The 20,617-nt window shown below is 52.7% G+C and overlaps 2 protein-coding genes across 4 annotated transcripts in view; one reads left to right on the forward strand and one right to left on the reverse strand.

The window, feature by feature from the left end:
* ABHD12B (abhydrolase domain containing 12B) overlaps window positions 1-5,345 on the forward strand; it is a 45,784-nt gene extending 40,439 nt beyond the window's left edge. Inside the window, exons 12-13 of one of the 2 annotated variants that reach the window (XM_015420612.1) lie at window positions 628-752; window positions 5,270-5,345. In XM_015420612.1, coding sequence (XP_015276098.1) covers window positions 628-752; window positions 5,270-5,294 — 150 coding nt within the window. In that variant the 3' untranslated portion in view covers window positions 5,295-5,345. Of the gene's footprint in view, window positions 1-627; window positions 753-2,248; window positions 2,392-5,269 lie in introns of those variants that run through there. The other variant, XM_015420611.1, reaches the window with a different exon arrangement.
* A 1,826-nt stretch (window positions 5,346-7,171) lies between these two features.
* PYGL (phosphorylase, glycogen, liver) overlaps window positions 7,172-20,617 on the reverse strand; it is a 79,162-nt gene continuing 65,716 nt past the window's right edge. For both annotated transcript variants that reach the window (XM_015420607.1, XM_015420608.1), the window contains exons 18-21: window positions 19,563-19,770; window positions 13,578-13,712; window positions 10,785-10,851; window positions 7,172-7,938 (exon numbers count right to left, since the gene is read on the reverse strand). In XM_015420607.1, coding sequence (XP_015276093.1) covers window positions 7,738-7,938; window positions 10,785-10,851; window positions 13,578-13,712; window positions 19,563-19,770 — 611 coding nt within the window. In that variant the 3' untranslated portion in view covers window positions 7,172-7,737. The remainder of the gene's footprint in view (window positions 7,939-10,784; window positions 10,852-13,577; window positions 13,713-19,562; window positions 19,771-20,617) is intronic.

Below are 20,617 nucleotides of genomic sequence, written 5' to 3' on the forward strand. Positions count from 1 at the left end.
TGGCTGCCTTTGGAGAGCCAGTTTGGTGTACTTTGGTTAAGTGCGCGGACCCTAATCTGGGAGAACCGGGTTTCATTCCCCATTCCTCCATGTGGAGCTGCTGGATGACCTTGGGCAAGCTGTAGTTCTGGCACAGCTGTTCTTGAAAAAGAGCAGTTTCTGTCAAGAGCTCTCTCAGCCCCACCTACCTCACAGGGTGTCTGTTGCAGGGAGGGGAAGGGAAAGGAGTTTGTAAGCCGCTCTGAGACTCCTTTGGGTAGTGAAGGGCAGGGTATAAATCCAATCTCTTCTCTTCTTCTTAAATCCTGAGAGCCAATTTGGTGTAGTGGTTAAGTGTGTGGACTCTAATCTGGGAGAACAGGGTTTGATTCCCCACTCCTCCACTTGCACCTGCTGGATGACCTTGGGCAAGCCGTTGTTCTGATAAGAGCTGTCCTTGAAAAAGAGCAGTTTCTGTCAGAGCTCTCTCAGCCCCACCTACCTCACAGGGTGTCTGTTGTGGGGAGGGGAAGGGGAAGGAGTTTGTAGGCCGCTCTGAGACACCTTCGGGTAGTGAAGGGCGGGGTATAAATCCAATCTCCTCTTCTCCTTCTCTTCTTCTTGTCTCTCACTCTGGCCTTCCTTCAGCTTTTCGAGATCGCCCGCAACACCTCACAGAAGAAAGATGCCATCCGCTTCCTTTCCTTCCCTGCCAGCGAGGGCTACGGACACGATCATCTTTCCTCCAACCCCGAGCTCCCAGACATCGTGAAGTGAGTGAGCCATGCTGCGCGGGGGACCCGGTTTCTCTCCGGCACGTCAAAGGGCACCCCGTAGGGGATTTGATGGCAGGAAGCTGACTGGGCGAGACTGCCAGGGAGCAGGTGAAGATCGGCGCCCCAGGGGGTGTGTGTGACGAGATCACAGAACTCTTTGTTCTTCTGCAGCTGCAGTAGCCGAGGTTTCACCCAGCCTGCCCCAGAAGGAGGCAATGAGGTGGGACCGGTGCTTTTGAACCAAGTTCAAAGCACAACAGAGGATGGGGGTGCGATGCGTCTGCTCCATTGGGCCCCCCCAGGCTAACTGCTCCCCTGCCTCGAGCAGACAGTCCTTGGGAAGGGGCCATGCCTCCGTGGTAGAGTCCCTGCTTGGCACACAGAAGGTCCCAGGTTCAATCCCCGGCATCTCCGGTTAAAAAGGTCCAGGCAGTAAATGGTCTTCAGTTTAAAGGACCCCCCCTGTCTTCTACGGCTCACTCATACATTAAGAACATCAGAGACACCAATGCTGGATCATGCCCATGGCCCATCCAGTCCAACACTCTGTCACACAGTGGCCAAAAATACCAGGGGCCATCAGGAGGTCCAGCAGTGAGGCCAGGACACTAGAAGCCCCCTCCCACTCTCCCCCCCCTCCAAGCACCAAGAATACAGACCTTCCCTTGCCCCAGACCGAGAGTTCTTATCTATACCTTGTGGCTCATAGCCACTGATGGACCTCTGCTCTCAACATAAGAAGATAAGAGAAGCCAATGTTGGATCAGGCCAGTGGCCCATCCAGTCCAACACTCTTTGTCACACAGTGGCCAGAAATACCAGGGGCCATCAGGAGGTCCAGCAGTGGGGCCAGGACATTAGAAGCCCTCCCACATTGAAGCATGCATGAAGCTAATTTTTCCTGGTTCATGTCCGTAGTCCATCAGTGGCTGTATTGTCTACTCAGAACATAAGAGAAGCCCATGTTGGATCAGGCCAGTGGCCCATCCAGTCCAGCACTCTGTCACACAGTGGCCAAAAATACCAGGTGCCATCAGGAGGTCCAGCAGTGGGGCCAGGACACCAGAAGCCCCCCCCCCCCAAGCACCAAGAAGACAGAGCATCCCTTGCCCCAGACTGAGAGTTCCTATCTATATCTTGTGGCTCATAGCCACCGATGGACCTCTGCTCCATAGGTTTATCCAATTCCCTCTTGAAGCCGTCCATGCTTGTAGCTGCCACCACCTCCTGTGGCAGTGAAGAAGAGGCGATTGGATTTATACCCCACCCTTTAGTACCCAAAGGAGTCTCAGAGTGGCTTACAAACTCCTTTCCCTTCCCCTCCCCACAACAGACACCCTGTGAGGTGAATTCCATGTGCTCCAGGGTCTCAGGCAGAGGTCCTTCCCATCATGTGTTTACCTGAATCGTTTAACCAGATACCGGGGATTGAACCTGGGACCTTCTGCTCGTGAAGCAGAGGCTCTTCCACTGAAGTACAGTCCCTCCCCTAGGGCACGGACCAAGAACAGACATGAAACAGAGGACGATCGCTCACCCCCTTGGGACTTACAGTTCCTGAGTTTCCGATCTCCCCTGCACACGGGGAGAGTCAGATGGGTGTATGGGTAAAGGAGATGCTGTCCTGCGTAGAGGCAAGTTTCCACCCCAAGCAGAGTTCTCGCGCGTGTGTGTAAAAAGGTTTTAACTGATCTGGGTCTTGGAATCTGGCAGGAACAGCCCCCCTCCCCCAGGACCACACTCCGGCGCTAGAATAAATCTTGTGCTTTATTCCTGGCCTCTCCACAAACACGGATAAGTCTCCGTCGACTTCGGTCCCTTGTACGCTCCTCCATGCCGGGTTGGTTGGGAAACTCCTGGAGGTTTTGGAGGTGGAGCCTGCGGAAGGGCGGGGTTTGGGGAGGGACCGCAGTAGGGTGTCACGCTACGGAGTCCGTCTTTCAAACTGGCCATTTTCTCCAGGGGAACTGATCCCGGCCACCTGGAGTTCAGGTGTAATCCCAGGGGCTCTCCGGCCAACACCCGGAGGCTGAGTAAATCGAAAAAGGGATCACATTTACAAGGAAATATATCAAACACACACACACACTGCGGTAAAAAGGGACAATGACATTTAATAAATCTGATGAACGTTGTATTACAAACGAAACTTTTACAGTCTTACTAAGACAATTCTAACGTTCTCAAGGGAAAGGTCCTGGGCAAGCCATAGTTCTGTCAGAGTTGTTCTTGAAAAAGAGCCGTTTCTGTCAGTGCTCTCTCAGCCCCACCTACCTCACAGGGTGTCTGTTGTGGGGAGGGGGAGGAGTTTGTAAGCTGCTCTGAGACTCCTTTGGGTAGTGAAGGGCAGGGTATAAATCCAATCTCTTCTCTTCCTTGAGAATGTAAGAATTTTCTTAGTAATATTGTAAAGGTTTCGTTTATAATATAATTTGACGTTCATAAAATTTATTAAATGTCATTGTCATTTTTATCACAATGTTTGTTTGATATACACACCACCGGGAGGTTGGCAACCCATGCTCAAGAACCATACCATACCCGCAGCCCCTTTCCATGAGGGAAGTGTGGGGGGGGGGGGTTGGAGTGCTTTACCCCCGTTTACAGTCCTCTTTGGTGGACGACATCATTTTGTCGAAAGTTGCTCCTTCTCCCACACGTGAGATTCTGGTGCGGCTCGGAATGTCACTACCTGTTCGGGAAGGGCAGGTGTTCCTTTCGTGCAGAGGGTCCCCCACCTTTTTGAGCCGGCAGGCACCTTTGGAATTCTGACACCATGTGGTAGCCGCGGGCACAAAATGGCTGCCCCAGATGGTGGAGCCAGCCACAAAACGGCTGCCAACAGCTTACCTTCAGTCACACAGAGTGTTTGCGCCATGGGGGCAGCCCAAGCAACATTTTGTACAGCCGATTGGATCTTCAGTGGCCAGTCAGAAGACTCGCTGGGCAAAAGCCCCGCCTCGTTCCCACCAGTGTTCCCTCTAAGCCGAGTTAGTGTGAGCTAGCTCACAGTTCTTTAGCCTCCAGCTCACACAGTTTTGTCTTAGCTCAGGAAGGAGGGCTCCAGAGCAAACGGAATTCATGCAGTAGCCAAATCGCTCGCTCACAACTTTAATGCCAGTAGCTCACAAAGATTTTTTTGCTCACACAATTCCACAGCTTAGAGGGAACATTGGTTCCCACCTAACTGTCGGTGGGTGTCATGGTTCCCAGGGGGCACCAAATTGAGGACCTGAGTACATGACCCTTTCAAACAGGGATAGAATTTCTCTAGTGGAAGGGAGAAGGCAGCGCTGGATCTTAAGGGCGGCTTCAGAGGTCACAGTTCCTCCCTGCCCTTTTCCACACACACCTCTTGGGCCCAGGGCAAGGATTCCCTCTGAGCCAGTCTGGTGTCGTGGTTAAGTGCACAGACTCTAATCTGGGAGAACCGAGTTTGATTCCCCACTCCTCCACTTGCACCTGGCTGGATGACCTTGGGCAAGCCACAGTTCCGTCAGAGCTGTCCTTGAAAAAGAGCTGTTTCTGCCAGAGCGCTCTCAGCCCCACCGACCTCACAGGGTGCCTGTTGTGGGGAGGGGAAGGGAAAAGGAGTTTGTAAGCCGCTCTGAGACTCCTTTGGGTAGTGAAGGGCGGGGGATAAATCCAATCTCTTCTTTTTCTTTTACCTCACAGGGTGCCTGTTGTGGGGAGGGGAAGGGAAAGGAGTTTGTAAGCCGCTCTGAGACACCTTTGGGTCGTAAAGGGCGGGGTATAAATCCAATCTCTTCTTCTTCCCTTGGCTTGCCTCGGTGCCCTGCGGGGACTCATGTTCCCTCGAAGCTGTGGAGTCTTGTGAGCAGAAATTCTGCTTTGTGAGCTGCTGAGATTAAAACTTGTGAGCGAGTGATTTGGCTGCTGCAGAAATTAGCTTGCTCTGGAGCCCTCCTTCCTGAGCCAAGACAGAAATGTGTGAGCCGCAGGCTAAAAAACTGTGAGCTAGCTCACACTAACTCGGCTTAGAGGGAACACTGGATAGGTTTAAACTGCCTGCCTTTGGCTTGCCTGGGCATCCCAGCCCTTGGAAGGCCGGGGAAGGCATTTAAATGCCTCCCCATGCCCATCTTGGAGTCACGAGGGTGGTGGTGGTCGCTCTCCAGGCCTTCCCTCTGTAGCCACGCACGCAGAGGTTTTGGCTGTCGTGGGCGTGGCCAGCTCTGAAGCCAGCTGAACTGCTTTCCTGCCCAAAAATATCTGATTGAGCTGTAATTCGGGGGGATCCCGAGGAGACTGGCACCCCAATCAGCATAGGTGTGTGTTTCGGCGTGTGCATGGCTGTGCGGCTCAAGAGTCGCGTAGAACTGTGGCAGTGCTACATACCGGACACTCAAGCGTTGCCCTTCGGCCTCTTCACCACCAAAGGCAGAAGACGCTCCAGGGGCCGGCGCACTTGTAGCTTTCACGGAAGGGAAGTAAAACATTTTCATGGGACACGGCGTAAACAGCTTTCTTTCTCCCCCCCCCTTCCCCGACAGAAATTTTCTCCAGAGCATCAAGTGACCGGTGTTCGTCCACCCCAGCGGGGAGGAGACTTCGTTCCAACTTTTTTGTGACTCATAATAATAATAATAATAATAATAAAAAAATTGGAAAGGGATGGCTGTGCCTTTTTGCTTTATTTTAAGCCTGCGGATGTTCGGGAATGCATGGCGGGGGATCAGACTAAACCATCCATCGGAGACAAGCTGTAGAAAACTGACCCGTGCTTGGGGGTGGGGTGGGGGGAGAGACAGCAAAGCTTTGTACCTGAACTGGACCGCCTGAAACCTCCGTGACATGGAATTCTACCCTCACCAAGTCTACGGAAGCAATCTGTGTGTGCGGCCATTCAACTTCCACGCCGACCTGGCTGCGTGGGCAGACCCAAGACCTGTTGCATCTGTTAGCACCTGTTTTATCTTTTAAAGCACTGTGGTATGGCGGGTGGGAATGGATTCCAGGCTCACCTCGCACGGGAAGATTGCTGGAAGGGGGACAGTCAACCACACGAGCAGAGTTTCCCTGCTGTTTCTGTACCCAGGTGCTGTGTGCTGTGTTAAGGAACCAGTACAGTAGCAGTGCAGGAGCCACCCTAGCAGTTCGAAAGCAAGAAATTGCAAGTAGATAAATAGGTACCACTTTGGTTGGAAGGGAACAGCGTTGGTGTTTAGTCATGCCGGCCACATGACCACGGAAACGTCTTCGGACAGCGCTGGCTCTTCGGCTTTGAAACGGAGATGAGCACCGCAACCCTAGAGTCGGATTCGACTGGCTTTCGAGCAAGGGAACCTTTACCTTTTTACAGTAGCACTAACCACGTAAGATGGTAACTTGTCTAAAATGGTAACCTACAACCAGTCTTTTTTAAAAAACCACACCTGGCATTGGCTCCTGCTAGAGTGTTTAGTACAAGCCAGTTGCACGGAAGGGAAATGTAACCTACAGCAGTGTTTCCCAGCGTGGGGGTCGGGACCAGTGTTCCCTCTAAGCTGAGTTAGTGTGAGCTAGCTCAGTTTTTTAGCCTCCGGCTCACAGATTTTTGTCTTAGCTCAGGAAGGAGGGCTCTGGAGCAAACTAATTCATGCAGCAGCCAAATCGCTCGCTCACAACTCTAATGCCAGTAGCTCACAAAGTAGAATTTCTGCTCACAAGACTCCGCAGCTTACAGGGAGCACCGGTCCAATGGTCGCTCTAAGCTGTGGAGTCTTGTGAGCAAAAATTCTATGTTGTGGGCTACTGGCATTAAAACTGTGAGCAAGCAATTCTGCTACTGTTTAAGTGCGTTTGCTCCGGAGCCATCCTTCCTGAGCTAAGACAACAATCTGTGAGCCGTAGGCTAAAAACCTGTGAGCTAGCTCACACTTAACTCAGCTTAGAGGGAAGACTGGTTGGGACCCAAAATTGGGTCACGAAACCTCTGAAAGTAGATCATAGGCTACCCTTGCTCTCTTTCGTATTTTGGAAACCAAGGTCTGACCCTGGGCACCGTCGTACGTTAGTTTGTATTTTTTTCTTCGCTGCATATACATGTCGATCCAGTGAAACCTGTCCCGATGGGTACTTGAGTGAGAGTTTCTTAGCCTCTCAGGTGGATCAGAGGAAGCAATGAAGGAGGGGATGGGTGGTCAGAGGTTGGAATGTAACCTCCATGTGCAAAGGGCTGTGTTGGAGAGCCAGTTTGGTGCAGTGGTTAGGAGCACGGACTCTAATCTGGGAGAACCGGGTTCGATTCCCCACTCCTACGGCTGCTGGTGTGACCTTGGGTCAGTCACAAGTTCTCTCAGAGCTGTTCTCCCAAGGGCAGTTCTTGGGAGAGCTCTCTCAGCCTCCCCTACCTCACAGGGTGTCTGTTGTGGGGAGGCGAAGGGGACTGTAAGCTGCTCTGAGAGTCTTTGGGGTAGTGAAGGGCAGAGTATAAATCCAGTCTCCTCTTCTACACTGGAATCTCACTTGCTTGGGGTTCACAATGGGGGAAGCTGTACCCTTTCTCAAAAACATCTGATTAGCCACTATAGAAAAGGGAATGCTAAAGTACTTGGGTGCCAAGGTCACTCTAACTCCTGGATGGGTCATTTGGACCTGTGAGCCACCGTACTGAAAATGTCGGGAACCACTGACCTACTGTTCTGATTAGCAGCTGGTGGATTCCCCCCCATCCCAAAGGCCTCCTGGGAATTGTGGTTTCTGTTATCAAGAGTTTGACAACCCCCCTTACAGGACGACAGTTCCCAGGTCTCCCCAGAAAGGAGAGAGGAGCCAGGAGACGTGAATCCATTTTAAGCAGGTCTCCCTCAACTTTACAGCGGCCAAAGCGCTTGGACCGCTCTCAGTGCTCAGAAGCCAAATCGCAAGAGCCCCATAAACCTTTACTACTGTTACTAGTTAAACAATGCCGGGGAGGCACACTCCCCACCCTGTACGGTACAGCCGCTAACGCAAACAAAAAGCGAAGCATCTCTCAGGTTCACATGTGCAACTTGTCCGCCGTGTCGTTGGCTATCTGCTCATCAGCAACATCCCGGGGCACGTTGGGGGGCGGGATCCTGAGGTCGGAAGGCTCCACGCCCCAGATATCCCGGGCATACTCCTTGATGGTCCGGTCGCTGGAGAACTTCCCGGAGGCAGCGATGTTCCGGATGACCATTTGGGTCCATTCCTTGTGGTACTGGGGGGGGGGCGTGGGAGAAAGAGGCAGAGTTTAGACAGGAGAAAGGCTTTTTAGACTGAACAACCACCCTCCGCGGCAGGCCACATGCTCTATCTGGTTCACCCTTGCATCTCAGGCTTTGGGAACTCTACGCAGAGCTGGGGGAAGTGCAGAAGAGGGCAACCAAGATGATGAGGGAGGAAAGGCTGAAGAGTTTGGGACTTTTTAGGTTAGAAAGGAGACAATTAAAGGGAGGCTGGGACAGAGGTTTGTCATAGAATCATAGAATGTTAAGAGTTGGAAGGGACCTTACAGGTCATCTAGTCCAACCCCCCCTGCACTCTGCAGGAGCATAGCTGAAAGATAGCTCTACATACCTACAACATACCCTACAGATGGTCGTCCAGCCTCCGCTTGAAAACGTCCAGCGAAGGAGCATCCACCACCTCCTGAGGCAGACTGCTCAACCACTCTTACAGTTAGGAAGTTCCTCCTGATATTTAGCCGGTAACAACTCCCTTGTAATTTCCACCCGTTAGATCTAGTCTTGCAATCCGGAGCAAGAGAGAATAGATCCGCTCCATCTTCTACATGACAGCCCTTCAAATACTTGAAGACTGCAATCATGTCCCCTCTAAGCCTTCTCTTTCCCAGGCTAAACACACTCAACTCTCTCAGCCTTTCCTCATAAGACTTGGATTCCAACCCTCTCACCATCCTGGTTGCCCTCTTTTTATCAAATTCCGCATGGGGTGGAGAGAGTTGACCAAGAACTTTTTCTTCTTCTCCCAGAACACTAGAACTTGAGGACATCCAGTGAAGCTGGTGGGCAGTATATTCAGGGTGGACAAGAGGAAATACTTCTTTACACAGCAAGTGAATAAAAATGGAATTTACTGCCAGAAGATGTAGGGATGGACACAGGCACAGACAGTTTAAAAGACAGATTCGTGGAGGAGAGGTCCATCAGTGGCTTTGAGCCATGGTGACTGAAAGGGAACCTCCACATTCGGAGGCAGTCATCCTCTGAATCCCAGAGCCAGGAGGCAGCATCAGGAGAAGGCCTCAGCCCGTGTCCTGTTGTTGGCCCTCCAGAGGAACTGGTTGGCCACTGGTTGGTAAAAACCCAGGTGAGACAGGATGCTGGACTAGATGGACCACTGGTCTGATCCAGCAGGGATCTTCTGATGTTCTAATGAAGGCCTCGGCCTCTCTGCCCTGTTGTTGGCCCTCCAGAGGAACTGGTTGGCCACTGGGTGAGACAGGATACTGGACTCCTGCAGCTCAGTACACTGCAGGAGTGCTATGTGCAAATGTCTTTGCCGCATTCCTAAGTTGCCTCCTCCTTGTAGCACTGGTGTATCTGGTTCAGCATTTGCCAGGAGCTTTCTTGGGGGCAGTAAGAGGTGAGAGGTGTGAGGGGGAATTGGTGTGAGGGAGTGGTGATGTGGTGGACATTTCTTCAGGTTCATGAGGGAGGCACACATCGAAATGGCTCCTAGAAATGTCCTTTACTATCTCCCCATAAACGTTCATGCCCTGGCCCTGCTCCTATACCTGACAGACACCGGCCTGTGTGGTGTTTGGGTGGGGATTGTATTTAAAGGCATCGGGGAGGCTGGGCCAGCAGCAGTGCTAAGGCAATCCTGCTGAGCAAACCTCCCCGGTGGCTGTAAGCATCCCACCTCCTCTCCTACACCTGACAGGTAGCTGCCCGTCCAGTGTAGGACGGGGAGGGGGGAGAAGTATTAGAAACCACTGTGGAGGCAGGGCTGGCAGGATCACTAAGGCGTTACACTGCTGGGGCAGACTCCCTCGTAGCTTTAAGCATCCTGCAACCGCTGCTGCACCTGACAGGCAACCGCCTGTTAGGTGTAGGAGTTGGGGGGAGTGTGTTGGAAGCCATCCCACCTCCTCTCCTACACTTGACAGGCAGCTGCCTGTCCAGTATGGGAGGGGGAGGAGTATTAGAAGCCACAGTGGAGGTGGGGCTGTACCTGACAGACAACTGCCTGTTAGGTGTAGGAGGTGGAGGGAGTGTGCTGGAAACCATTCCACCTCCTCCTCTCCTACACCTGAGAGGGAGTGGCCTGTCCAGTGTAGGAGGGGGAGGAGTATTAGAAGTCACTGTGGAGGTGGGGCTGCACCTGACAGACAACCACCTGTTAGGTGTAGGAGGTGGGGGGCCATCAGAAAGGCTGGGCCAGCAGCTTTGCTTCACCTCACAGGTGGTTCTTAGCCACTCCTGATTTCCTCAACTGTCATTAGCTGTCTGCAGTCCCCTGTAACTGTTGGGTTTTTTTTACCTCAGAGCACTGAGCTCTGCAGCTGACCAATCAGAGAGCGGGGGATGCAGAAAGGCAGCTGCTTGGCATCCGCATAGGAGTCAATGGGGGGAGCACATTTCCCCCCTTTTGACCCACTTAGGGGTTGAATTTCTAAAAATCCCTTCTTAGTGAGCACCTACGCCACGGTAGGAGCGCTCTCCCCGAATCTGGTGTCTCTAGGTCCAGTGGTTTGGCCTGGGTGTTGATTTTATGGTGAGGGGACTTCCTTTTATATAGATAGATAGATAGATAAGAACATAACATAAGAGACGCCAATGTTGGAGCAGGCCAAAGGCCCATCCAGTCCAACACTCTGTGTCACACAGTGGCCAAAAATACCAGTGCCATCAGGAGGTCCAGCAGTGGGGCCAGGACACTAGAAGCCCTCCCACTGTTGACACCCCCCCCCAAGCACCAAGAAGACAGAGCATCACTTGCCCCAGAGCCCCTAGCTATACCTTGTGGCTAATAGCCACTGATGGATAGATGAGCTACCCTCCAAGGAACAGTGGGACAAAAGAATTTATCTGGACGTACCGGGTAGAGAGAACTGACTTTCTCTTGACATCGGACGTAAGCTTCGTAGTCTGCACAAACTTTAAACCTATTCAGAAGAAACCAAACAGAAGAAACCAATGAGTGCTGATCTGTTTATCACTGAATGCTGCGGCTCGATTGCTGATCGGGCCAGATTCCGGGATCATGTGACCCCGATACTACAGCAATAACTCTAGCTCCTAATCCGCTCCCAAGCCCAATTTGAGCTGCTGGTTTGGACCTTTCAAGCCCTGTATGGACTGAAGGACCCTGTCTTCTTCCATATGTTCTGGCCTGGGAATTAATATCCCACATGGACACACATGAAGCTGCCTTACACTGAAACAGACGTTTGGTCCATCAGAGACTATTGTCTCCTCTGACTGTTTGCAGCTCTCCCGGGTCTCAGGCTGAGGTCTTTCACATCATCTACTTCCTGGTCCTTTCAACTGGAGATGCCGGGGATTGAACCGGGGGCCTCCTCAGGGCCGGCCCCAGCTTATTTTGCACCCTAGGCGAGGATCCCTTCTGGCGCCCCCCACCCCACCCCGTGCACCCACCAATTTTCAAAAATAAATGCATTTTAGGAAGAATGAAAAACACAAATAATCAAGAAACTTCCAGAGTACGGGGCCGGGTTCAGTTTGGCGCCCCAAGGGCCGTCCCGCTCTAGGCGATTGCCTAGTGAGTGAGCCGGCCCTGGGCCTCCTGCATGCCAAGCAGAGGCTCTACCACTGAGCCATGGATCCTCCTACAGGGAGGAGCCCCTCCTGACTGTCCCACCAATCAAAGGCGCTGAGCTGGTGGGTACACAGGACAGGGCCTTCTTGGTGGCAGCCCCACGATTATGGAGCGGCCCCCCAAGGGGGTGCGCCTCACCCCCCTCATTTGCCGTCTTTAGGAGGCAGCTGAAGACGGCTTTATTTAGGACCGCATTTGATGAATTTACCGGCAGTCCTAAACTGTGTTTTTAAATCTGAGGGGGAGGGTATGGATTTTGATGGAACTCAACCCACAATATAGCTGAGAACTCAGAGGGTCAAGCTAAGAACTGAATTATATAAAGAATACAAATATGTATTAGGGTGTTCACATAGCTAAAAGGAGCTGTGGTGGCTCAAGTGGTTAAGACGCTGAACTGTAGGCTGTGGAAGGTCGGTAGTTCAGCAGTTCGAGACCCGAGTGCGCCGCATGACAGAGTGAGCTCCCGTCTCTAGTTCCCGCTCCTGCCAACCTAGCAGTTCGAAAGCAAGAAATTGCAAGTAGATAAATAGGTACCACTTCAGTGGGAAGGGAACAGTGTTCCATGCGCCTTGGTGTTTAGTCATGCCGGCCACAAGACCACGGAAACGTCTTTGGACAGCGCTGGCGCTTCGGCTTTGAAACGGAGATGAGCACCGCAACCCTAGAGTCGGATTCGACTGGCTTTCGAGCAAGGGAACCTTTACGTTTACATTACACATAGCTGAAGCATACATGCGGTTAAAAGAAATAGTCTAAATATCAGATTCTTGAAGCTTCTATCATCAAAGTTGGTTATTATACAAATCCAATTGATGGGTAAAACTTATGACCTAAGGACCATACGCGTTTCGGCCCCTTCGGGCCTTCCTCAGTGGTCAATATTCTTTATTTTACACCGACACACATCCAGAAATACATGCATAGAGAATTTTGTGTATATATATTTGACCAGATGTTGTTTTCTTATATGCTTTGCATTTGCTACAAGTTTGTATAGTGGGCCATAGAGTGCAGCTGTCCAAATTCTCCAAATTATTCTGGTGGCAAAGATCCCATTTGTCGGGATGTGTGTCACTTCCATCAAAGAGAGTTGTCAAATGGGATCTTTGCTACCAGAATAATCTGGAGAATTTGAACAGCTACTATCTATAGCTGGGGGGGGGGAGAGATTGGCCACCAGCCCTTCCTCCTCGCTCCAACCCCCAATGCGTGCATCCCTCCGTGCAGGTCCCGTGATCAAAAGGGAAAGCAGAAATAAACGAAGACTACGGGGAAACTCCTTGTGCACAGAAGGCCGGGGACAAGCCACTGTTAGGAGGCGCTGGGCAGGATTCGCCCTCGGGACCACAGTCCCAAGAGCATGGGGCAGAGAAGGACCTAAAAGTGAATGCTGGCAACTTGCTTACATAGAAGCGGTGGTGTCAGAGGGCTTCCTCTGTATCTCATGACATCGACTAAGAAGAATGTCAGGGGCTCCTACCTGAAATACCAACCCCCTTCGCTTGGGTTAACTCCCCTCTGGGTAATATAGAACAGGAGATAGGGAGGGAGAGGGAGAGGCAACCAAGAACTTTGCCCAGCTTTACACCCTTGGCAGAGTGGAAGGCCAGGGAGACCCAGCTGAACTGCAGGCTGTGGAAGGTCGGTAGTTCAGCAGTTCGAGATCCGAGTGTGCCGCATGATGGAGTGAGCTCCCGTCTCTAGTTCCAGCTCCTGCCAACCTAGCAGTTCGAAAGCAAGAAACTGCAAGTAGATAAATAGGTACCACTTCGGTGGGAAGGGAACAGCGTTCCGTGCACCTTGGTGTTTAGTCATGTCGGCCACATGACCACGGAAACATCTTCGGACAGCGCTGGCTCTTCGGCTTGGAAACGGAGATGAGCACTGCAACCCTAGAGTCGGACTCGACTGGCTTTCGAGCAAGGGAACCTTTACCTTTTTAACAACACTGAGTCGGCCACGATAGAGCGAATCCGTAAGGCCTACGTCGTGTCCAATGCATGCAGAGGGCCAAGGCGGCGTACCTGAGAGACGCGTCCTCATCCTCACCTGTCATGGTATAACAACATGTTGACCACATCTTTGAAGAGGTCCGGTTGCTTTGGGGAGAAGAAGCCGCTCTTGATCTGATCGATGGCTTGCTTCAGCTCCGGGAGGCGGTCGTAATAGTCTACCGCGTTGTACCTGGTGGGAACAGGGGGGGAAACTACCCATGAACACCTGAACCAGATCCCTGCTCCATCAAGGTCAGTACTGTGGCAGTCTGCATTGCCTACTCAAACTGGCAGCCACTTTCCAGGGTCTCAGGCAGAGGTCTTTCACACCGCCTACTGCCTGGTCCCTTTTTAACAGGAGATGCCGAGGACTGAACCTGGGACCTTCTGATGCTCCATCACTGAGCCACAGCCCCTCCCAGACAAATGCATAAATCACACATGACCCTGGGTCCATCGAAGTCACGACTGTCTACTCAGACCGGCAGCGGCTCTCCAGGGTCTCAGGCAAAGAAAGATCTTTCTCATCACCTACTGCCTGGTCCTTTTAACTAGAAGTCCTGGGGATTGAAACGGGAACCTTCTGCATGCCAAGCAGAGGCTCTACCACTGAGCCGCAGCCCACTCGGCTGCAAACACCCACCGCCCATGTGTGCAGGGCGGCCATGTGCCAGGCATTTCCGGCTTCACAGTCCAGCTTCCACAGCCTTTCCGGACCAACTCAGCTGGAATCCACAACTGCCCACCGCTTTAGCCCCCAATCCCACCGCCCAGCAGGCACACGGCAGCGGCAGCAGTAGCATGCGTACTAACAGGTCCCTTTAAAAAGCAGCAGGGAGAATATGACCGTTCTAGAGGGTCTTCCAATCCAGCACGTGGGTCTTCCCCGCCTCGCGGAGAGTCCGATCCACCGATCTAGGTGACACGAGAGCTCGCAAAAACCGGCTTCCTGATTGTCAAGCTTCACGTCAGAGTGGTGTGCTGGAATTCAGTTGCTGTTTGGCACCGCTTGTCCTTAAACTCAAGATTTTACTATCTGAAAGTTTTGTCCATCCCTTGGATTTGGAACTCTGACTCCGCTGGGGGACCTCCTGATGGCCCCTGGGTTTTGGCCCCTGTGTGACACAGAGTGTTGGACTGGGTGGGCCACCGACCAGATCCAACATAGCTTCTCTTATGCTCTTAAGTCTGCGGCATTGATGCTCTGTCCTGGTGCTTGGGGGGCACAGTGGGAGGGCTTCTGGAGCTCTGGCCCTACTGGTGGACCTCCTGATGGCCCCTGGGTTTTGGCCACTGTGTGACACTGAGTGTTGGCTTGGATGGGCCCTTGGCCTGATCCAACATGACTTTTCTAAGGTTCTTATGTCTGGGGCAGTGGCACTCTGTATTCTTGGTGCTTGGGGGAGGGCAACAGTGGGAGGGCTTCTGGAGCTCTGGCCCTACTGGTGGACCTCCTGATGGCCCCTGGGTTTTGGCCACTGTGTGACACAAGAGTGTTGGACTGGAGGGGCCACTGGCCTGATCCAACATGGCTACTCTTATGTTCTTATGTCTGGGGCGGTGATGCTCTGTCTTCTTGGTGCTTGGGGGGGGCACAGTGGTAAGACTTCTGGAGTTCTACTCCCCCAGTGGACCTCCTGATGGCCCCTGGGTTTTGGCCACTGTGTGACACAAGAGTGTTGGACTGGAGGGGCCATTGACCTGATCCAACATGGCTTCTTAAATCTGCCTGCCCACGCATCTCTCGTTTTGCTGTTCTTAATGGCCGTGTCCTCCTTTGATTGATTGATTCAATTTCTATCCCGCCCTGCCTCCCCCGGCAGCCTCAGGGCAGCTTACATAAAATCCCATATAGAAATACAATTAAAACCAATCATAAACTAACACAAACATCTTAAAGTGCTGGAACGTGATCTAATAAAGTGCGAGAACAAAAAGGTTTCAAGTGAGCGGTACAACTTAAGGTGGCAATACAGTCATGGTGGTACTCTCTACACCAGCTCAGTTGCTTCAGCTTGTTTGTGCGGGGGGTACAGGCTGCAGGTGGTAAAAAACCAGGGCACAGGGCCATCCCCAAATGTTCAGTGCGGCTCCTCAGTCCCATATGTACACAGCTTGTTCTCTAAGCTATGAGAGCCAGTTTGGTGTAGTGGTTAGGAGCGCGGACTCTAATCTGGGAGACCCGGGTTTGATTCCCCACTCCTCCACTTGCACCTGGCTGGATGACCTTGGGCAAGCCGTAGTTCTGCTAAGAGCTGTCCTTGAAAAAGAGCAGTTTCTATCAGAGCTCTCTCAGGCCCACCTACCTCACAGGGTGTCTGTTGTGTGGAGGGGAAGGGAAAGGAGTTTGTAGGCCGCTCTGAGACACCTTTGGGTAGTGAAGGGCGGGGTATAAATTCCTCCTCCTCCTCCTCCCTGATGGACCACTAGTCTGATTCAGCAGGGCTTGTCTTACGTTCTTATGAAGGCCTCGGCCTCTCCGCCCTGTTGTTGACCCTCCAGAGAAACTGGTTGGCCACTGGGTGAGACGGGATGCTGGACTAGAAGGACTGCTGGTCTGATCCAGCAGGGCTCGTCTTATGTTCTTATGAAGGCCTTGGCCTCTGTGCCCTGTTCGGTGTAGTGGCCAGTTTGGTGTAGTGGTTAAGTGCACGGACTCTAATCTGGGAGAACCGGGTTTGATTCCCCACTCCGCCACATGCAGCTGCTGGATGACCTTGGGCAAGCCATAGTTCCGACAAGAGCTGTTCTTGACAAAGAGCAGTTTCTGTCAGAGCTCTCTCAGCCCCACCTCCCTCGTAGGGAGTCTGTTGTGGGGAGAGGGAGGGGAAGGAGCTTGTAAGCCGCTCTGCGACTCCTTTGGGTAGTGAAGGGGGGGGTATGAATCCAATCTCTTCTTCTTCTTCTACCTCACAGGGTGCCTGTTGTGGGGAGGGGAAGGGAAAGGAGTCTGTAAGCCGCTCTGAGACTCCTTCGGGTAGTGAAGGGCGGGGTATAAATCCAATCTCTTCTTCTCTTTCTTCTATGGTAAGGCAACTGATGTTTATAATAATGATACTTCTTATTATTGTCGGCCCCTTCCGGCATTTCCCGTCCCTCTGTGTCAGATGCCCTGGTTTGACACAGATCGCTGGAAGGCAGCTCAGTGTTAAGTGAGAAATCCCATTATTAAACTGAACCTGGAATTTTAAGATGTACATGTCACGGTCACGGGATACTTAAAGACAACAAGAATGAAGATTTTGTTTTTTTTAAGGAAGTGCTGGTGCGTCTCTTAGGCCTCTCCTCAGCTTTCGACTCTCTACATTCAGCAACAGCCACAGTTAGAACGGTTGGGCTATCTCCTGGGAGCCAGTTTGGCGTCGTGGTTAGGTGTGCGGACCCTTATCTGGGAGAACCGGGTTTGAGACCCCATTCTTCCACATGCAGCTGCTGGTGTGACCTTGGGTCAAGTCACAAGTTCTTTTGGAGCTGTTCTCTCAAGGGCAGTCCTTGGAAGAGCTCTCCGGACGAGCTCTCTCAGCCCCACCTACCTCGCAGGGTGTCTGCTGTGGGGAGGGGAAGGGAAAGGAGATTGCAAGAGGCTCTTTTGCTTGGAGAGACGATGACTGAGGGGTGACACGATCGAGGTTTGTAAGATTATGCCTGGGATAGAGCAGGCCGAGGAAGAAGTCCTTTTCTCCCTTTCTCACAATACAAGGACTCCTGGGCACTCCACGAAATTGCTGAGCAGTCGGGTTAGAATGAATAAAAGGAAATCCTTCTTCACTGGAAGAGTGATTAACACTTGGAATTCACTGCCACAGGAGGTGGCGGCGGCCACAAGCATGGACGGCTTCAAGAGGGAATTAGATAAGCATATGGGGCAGAGGTCTATCGGTGGCTATTAGCCACAAGGTGGGGGGGGAGGAGGAGGAGATTGGATTTATGCCCCGCCCTTCACTACCCAAAGGTGTCTCAGAGCGGCTCACAAACTCCCTTCCCTTCCCCTCCCCACAATAGACACCCTGTGAGGTAAAAGAAGAAGAAGAGATTGGATTTATACCCCGCCCTTCACTACCCAAAGGTGTCTCAGAGCGGCTCACAAACTCCTTTCCCTTCCCCTCCCCACAACAGACACCCTGTGAGGTAAACGAAGAAGAGATTGGATTTATACCCCTCCTTTCACTACCCAAAGGAGTCTCAGAGCGGCTCACAAACTCCTTTCCCTTCCCCTCCCCACAACAGGCACCCTGTGAGGTAAAAGAAGAAGAAGAGATTGGATTTATACCCCGCCCTTCACTACCCAAAGGTGTCTCAGAGCGGCTCACAAACTCCTTTCCCTTCCCCTCCCTGAAACAGATACCCTGTGAGGTCGGTGGGGCTGAGAAAGCTCTGACAGAAACGGCTCTTTTTCAAGGACAGCTCTTATCAGAACTACGGCTTGCCCAAGGTCATCCAGCCAGGTGCAAGTGGAAGCGTGGGGAATCAAACCCGGTTCTCCCAGATTAGAGTCCGCGCACTTAACCACGACATTATACTGGCTCTCAGTTAGGAACTCTCAGTGTGGTGCTTGGGGGGGGGCAACAGTGGGAGGGCTTCTTGTGTCCTGGCCCCACTGCTGGACCTCCTGATGGCCCCTGGTATTTTTGGCCACTGTGTGACACTGAGTGTTGGACTGGATCGGCACCACCATTCAGAAAGCCATTAGAGTCCATGCAGTGCCTTGAAGACCAACAAGATGTCTAGGAGTCAAAACTCCCCTGGTCAAATAACTGTTGGGAGCACAGAGTTAATGGATACAGCTCACTGTCAGGAGTCCACAGTTAAAGGATGTGCCATCAAAGGACTGGAAGCCAATTCCAAGTAATAAACTTATCCCATAACAACTATTGACAGACCTTCTTCTCCCACTTTTCCCAGTTACATTACAGCTTCCCATAGTGAGTAACTTTACTGGAGTGAGAACAACCCTTGGCTTCATAGAAGGTAAATTTTAACACTCCCCCGCGTGAACACAGGAAGCGGACGTACGGCAAATCACGACCACAGGTCCATCCGTTTGGTGTCGTGGTGAAGTGAGCGGACTCTAATCTGGGAGGACCGGGTTTGATTCCCCACTCCCCCACTTACACCTGCTGGATGACCTTGGGCAAGCCGTAGTTCTGACAAGAGCTGTCCTTGAAAAAGAGCCGTTTCTGTCAGAGCTCTCAGCCCCACCTACCTCACAGGGTGTCTGTTCAGGGAGGGGAAGGGAAAAGGATTGTAAGCCTCTCTGAGACTCCTTTGGGTAGTGAAGGGCCATGGGGTATAAATCCAATCTCCTCCTTCTTAATCAAGGTCAGTATTGTCTACTAGGGTTTCAGGAGGCGGTCTTTCCCATCACCAACTGCCTGGTCCTTTCTAATTGTAGGTGTTGGGGATTGAACCTGGGACCTTCTTTACAGCCCTCCAGGGTCCACAGGCAGAGGTCTTTTCCATCACCTGCCGCCTGGTCCTTTTAGTTGGATATGCCGGGGACTGAACCTGGGACCTTCTGCATGCCAAGCAGAGGCTCTGCCACTGAGCCACAGCCCCTATTTACAGCCCTCCAGGGTCCACAGGCAGAGGTCTTTCCCATCGCCTGCCGCCTGGTCCTTTTAGTTGGATATGCCGGGGACTGAACCTGGGACCTTCTGCATGCCAAGCAGAGGCTCTGCCACTGAGCCACAGCCCCTATTTACAGCCCTCCAGGGTCCACAGGCAGAGGTCTTTCCCATCGCCTGCCGCCTGGTCCTTTTAGTTGGATATGCCGGGGACTGAACCTGGGACCTTCTGCATGCCAAGCAGAGGCTCTACACCACTGAGCCCTCACGTGAAGCTGCCTTATGCCGATCCAGGCCATTGGTCCATCAAGGCCAGTATTGTCTACTCTGACTGGCAGCAGCTCTCCAGGGTCTCAGGCAGAGCTCTTTCACACCACCTAACACCTGTCCACTGTGCATGCCAGGGACTGAACCTGAGCCCTTCTGCGTGCCAAAAAGGCGCTCTACCGCCAAGCCACCGCCCAGCTGACACTCACCCTTTTCTGTCCAGCTCCTCCACGTCATCCACTCGCATGCCGAAGATGAAGAGGTTCTCTTCTCCAGCTTCCTCCGCCATCTCAACGTTGGCGCCATCCATCGTCCCGATGGTCAGAGCCCCGTTGAGCATGAACTTCATGTTTCCGGTGCCGGACGCTTCGGTGCCTGCCGTGGAGATCTGCTCGGATAAGTCTGTGGCCGGGATCACTGCCGAAAAGAGACAGGTTTCGTAAGCCTTGCATCCTCGATCCGTTCCAGTCTGGCTTTCGCCCTGGCCGCGGGACGGAGACGGCTCCGGTCGCCCTTACAGATGGTCTCCATAGGCAGCTGGATCGGGTGGGGCGGGGCGGCGCTGCTGTTGTTATTAGATTGAACGGCAGTGGTCGATGCGGTCGACAATGATCTGTTGACCCGCCGCCTCTCCGACGTAGGAGTTCGGGGGAGTGCCTTATAATGGTTCTCCTCCTTTCTCCATGGTCGGGGACAGAGGATGGTGCTTGGTGAGAGGGTCTCCCCGCGATACCCACTTGAATGTGGAGTGCAGCACGGGGCGATCCTCTCGCCAATGCTATTTAACATCTACGTGCGCCCCCTCGCCCAGTTAGCCAAGAGTTATGGGCTGGGTTGCCATCAATATGCGGATGACACCCAGCTCAGCCTGTTAATGGATGGCCATCTGTCCTCTGGCCAAGGCTCTGGTTGGATGGTTGCGGCAGAGCCGGCTGACGCTTAATCCATCGAAGACGGAGGTCCTGTACCTCGGTCGGGGGGCAGTGTTCCCTCCAGGGGTCATTTCCTGCAGGAGCGCACAGGAACGGAGCTCCGGCAGTAAGGAGCCCAGGGGGCGAACACATGCAACAAGCCCCGCCCCCTGCTCCCAGCAGCCCTCGGTTGGGCCACGAGGAGCAAGAAGCAGCCAGGTAAGTTGCAGAGCCCCCCCCCCGGCCCGCCTTCAGGTACAAGTTCTCCCTCCTCTGTGAGGGCAGATCTGCCCCCCCCCCCCAATAGCTAGGCAATCCAAAACAGTCCAGTTTTAAGATCAAGTTGTACTCAG

Source organism: Gekko japonicus, unplaced genomic scaffold (genome assembly GCF_001447785.1).
Source record: "Gekko japonicus isolate JY-2015 unplaced genomic scaffold, Gekko_japonicus_V1.1 scaffold908, whole genome shotgun sequence".
NCBI lineage: Eukaryota > Metazoa > Chordata > Lepidosauria > Squamata > Gekkonidae > Gekko > Gekko japonicus.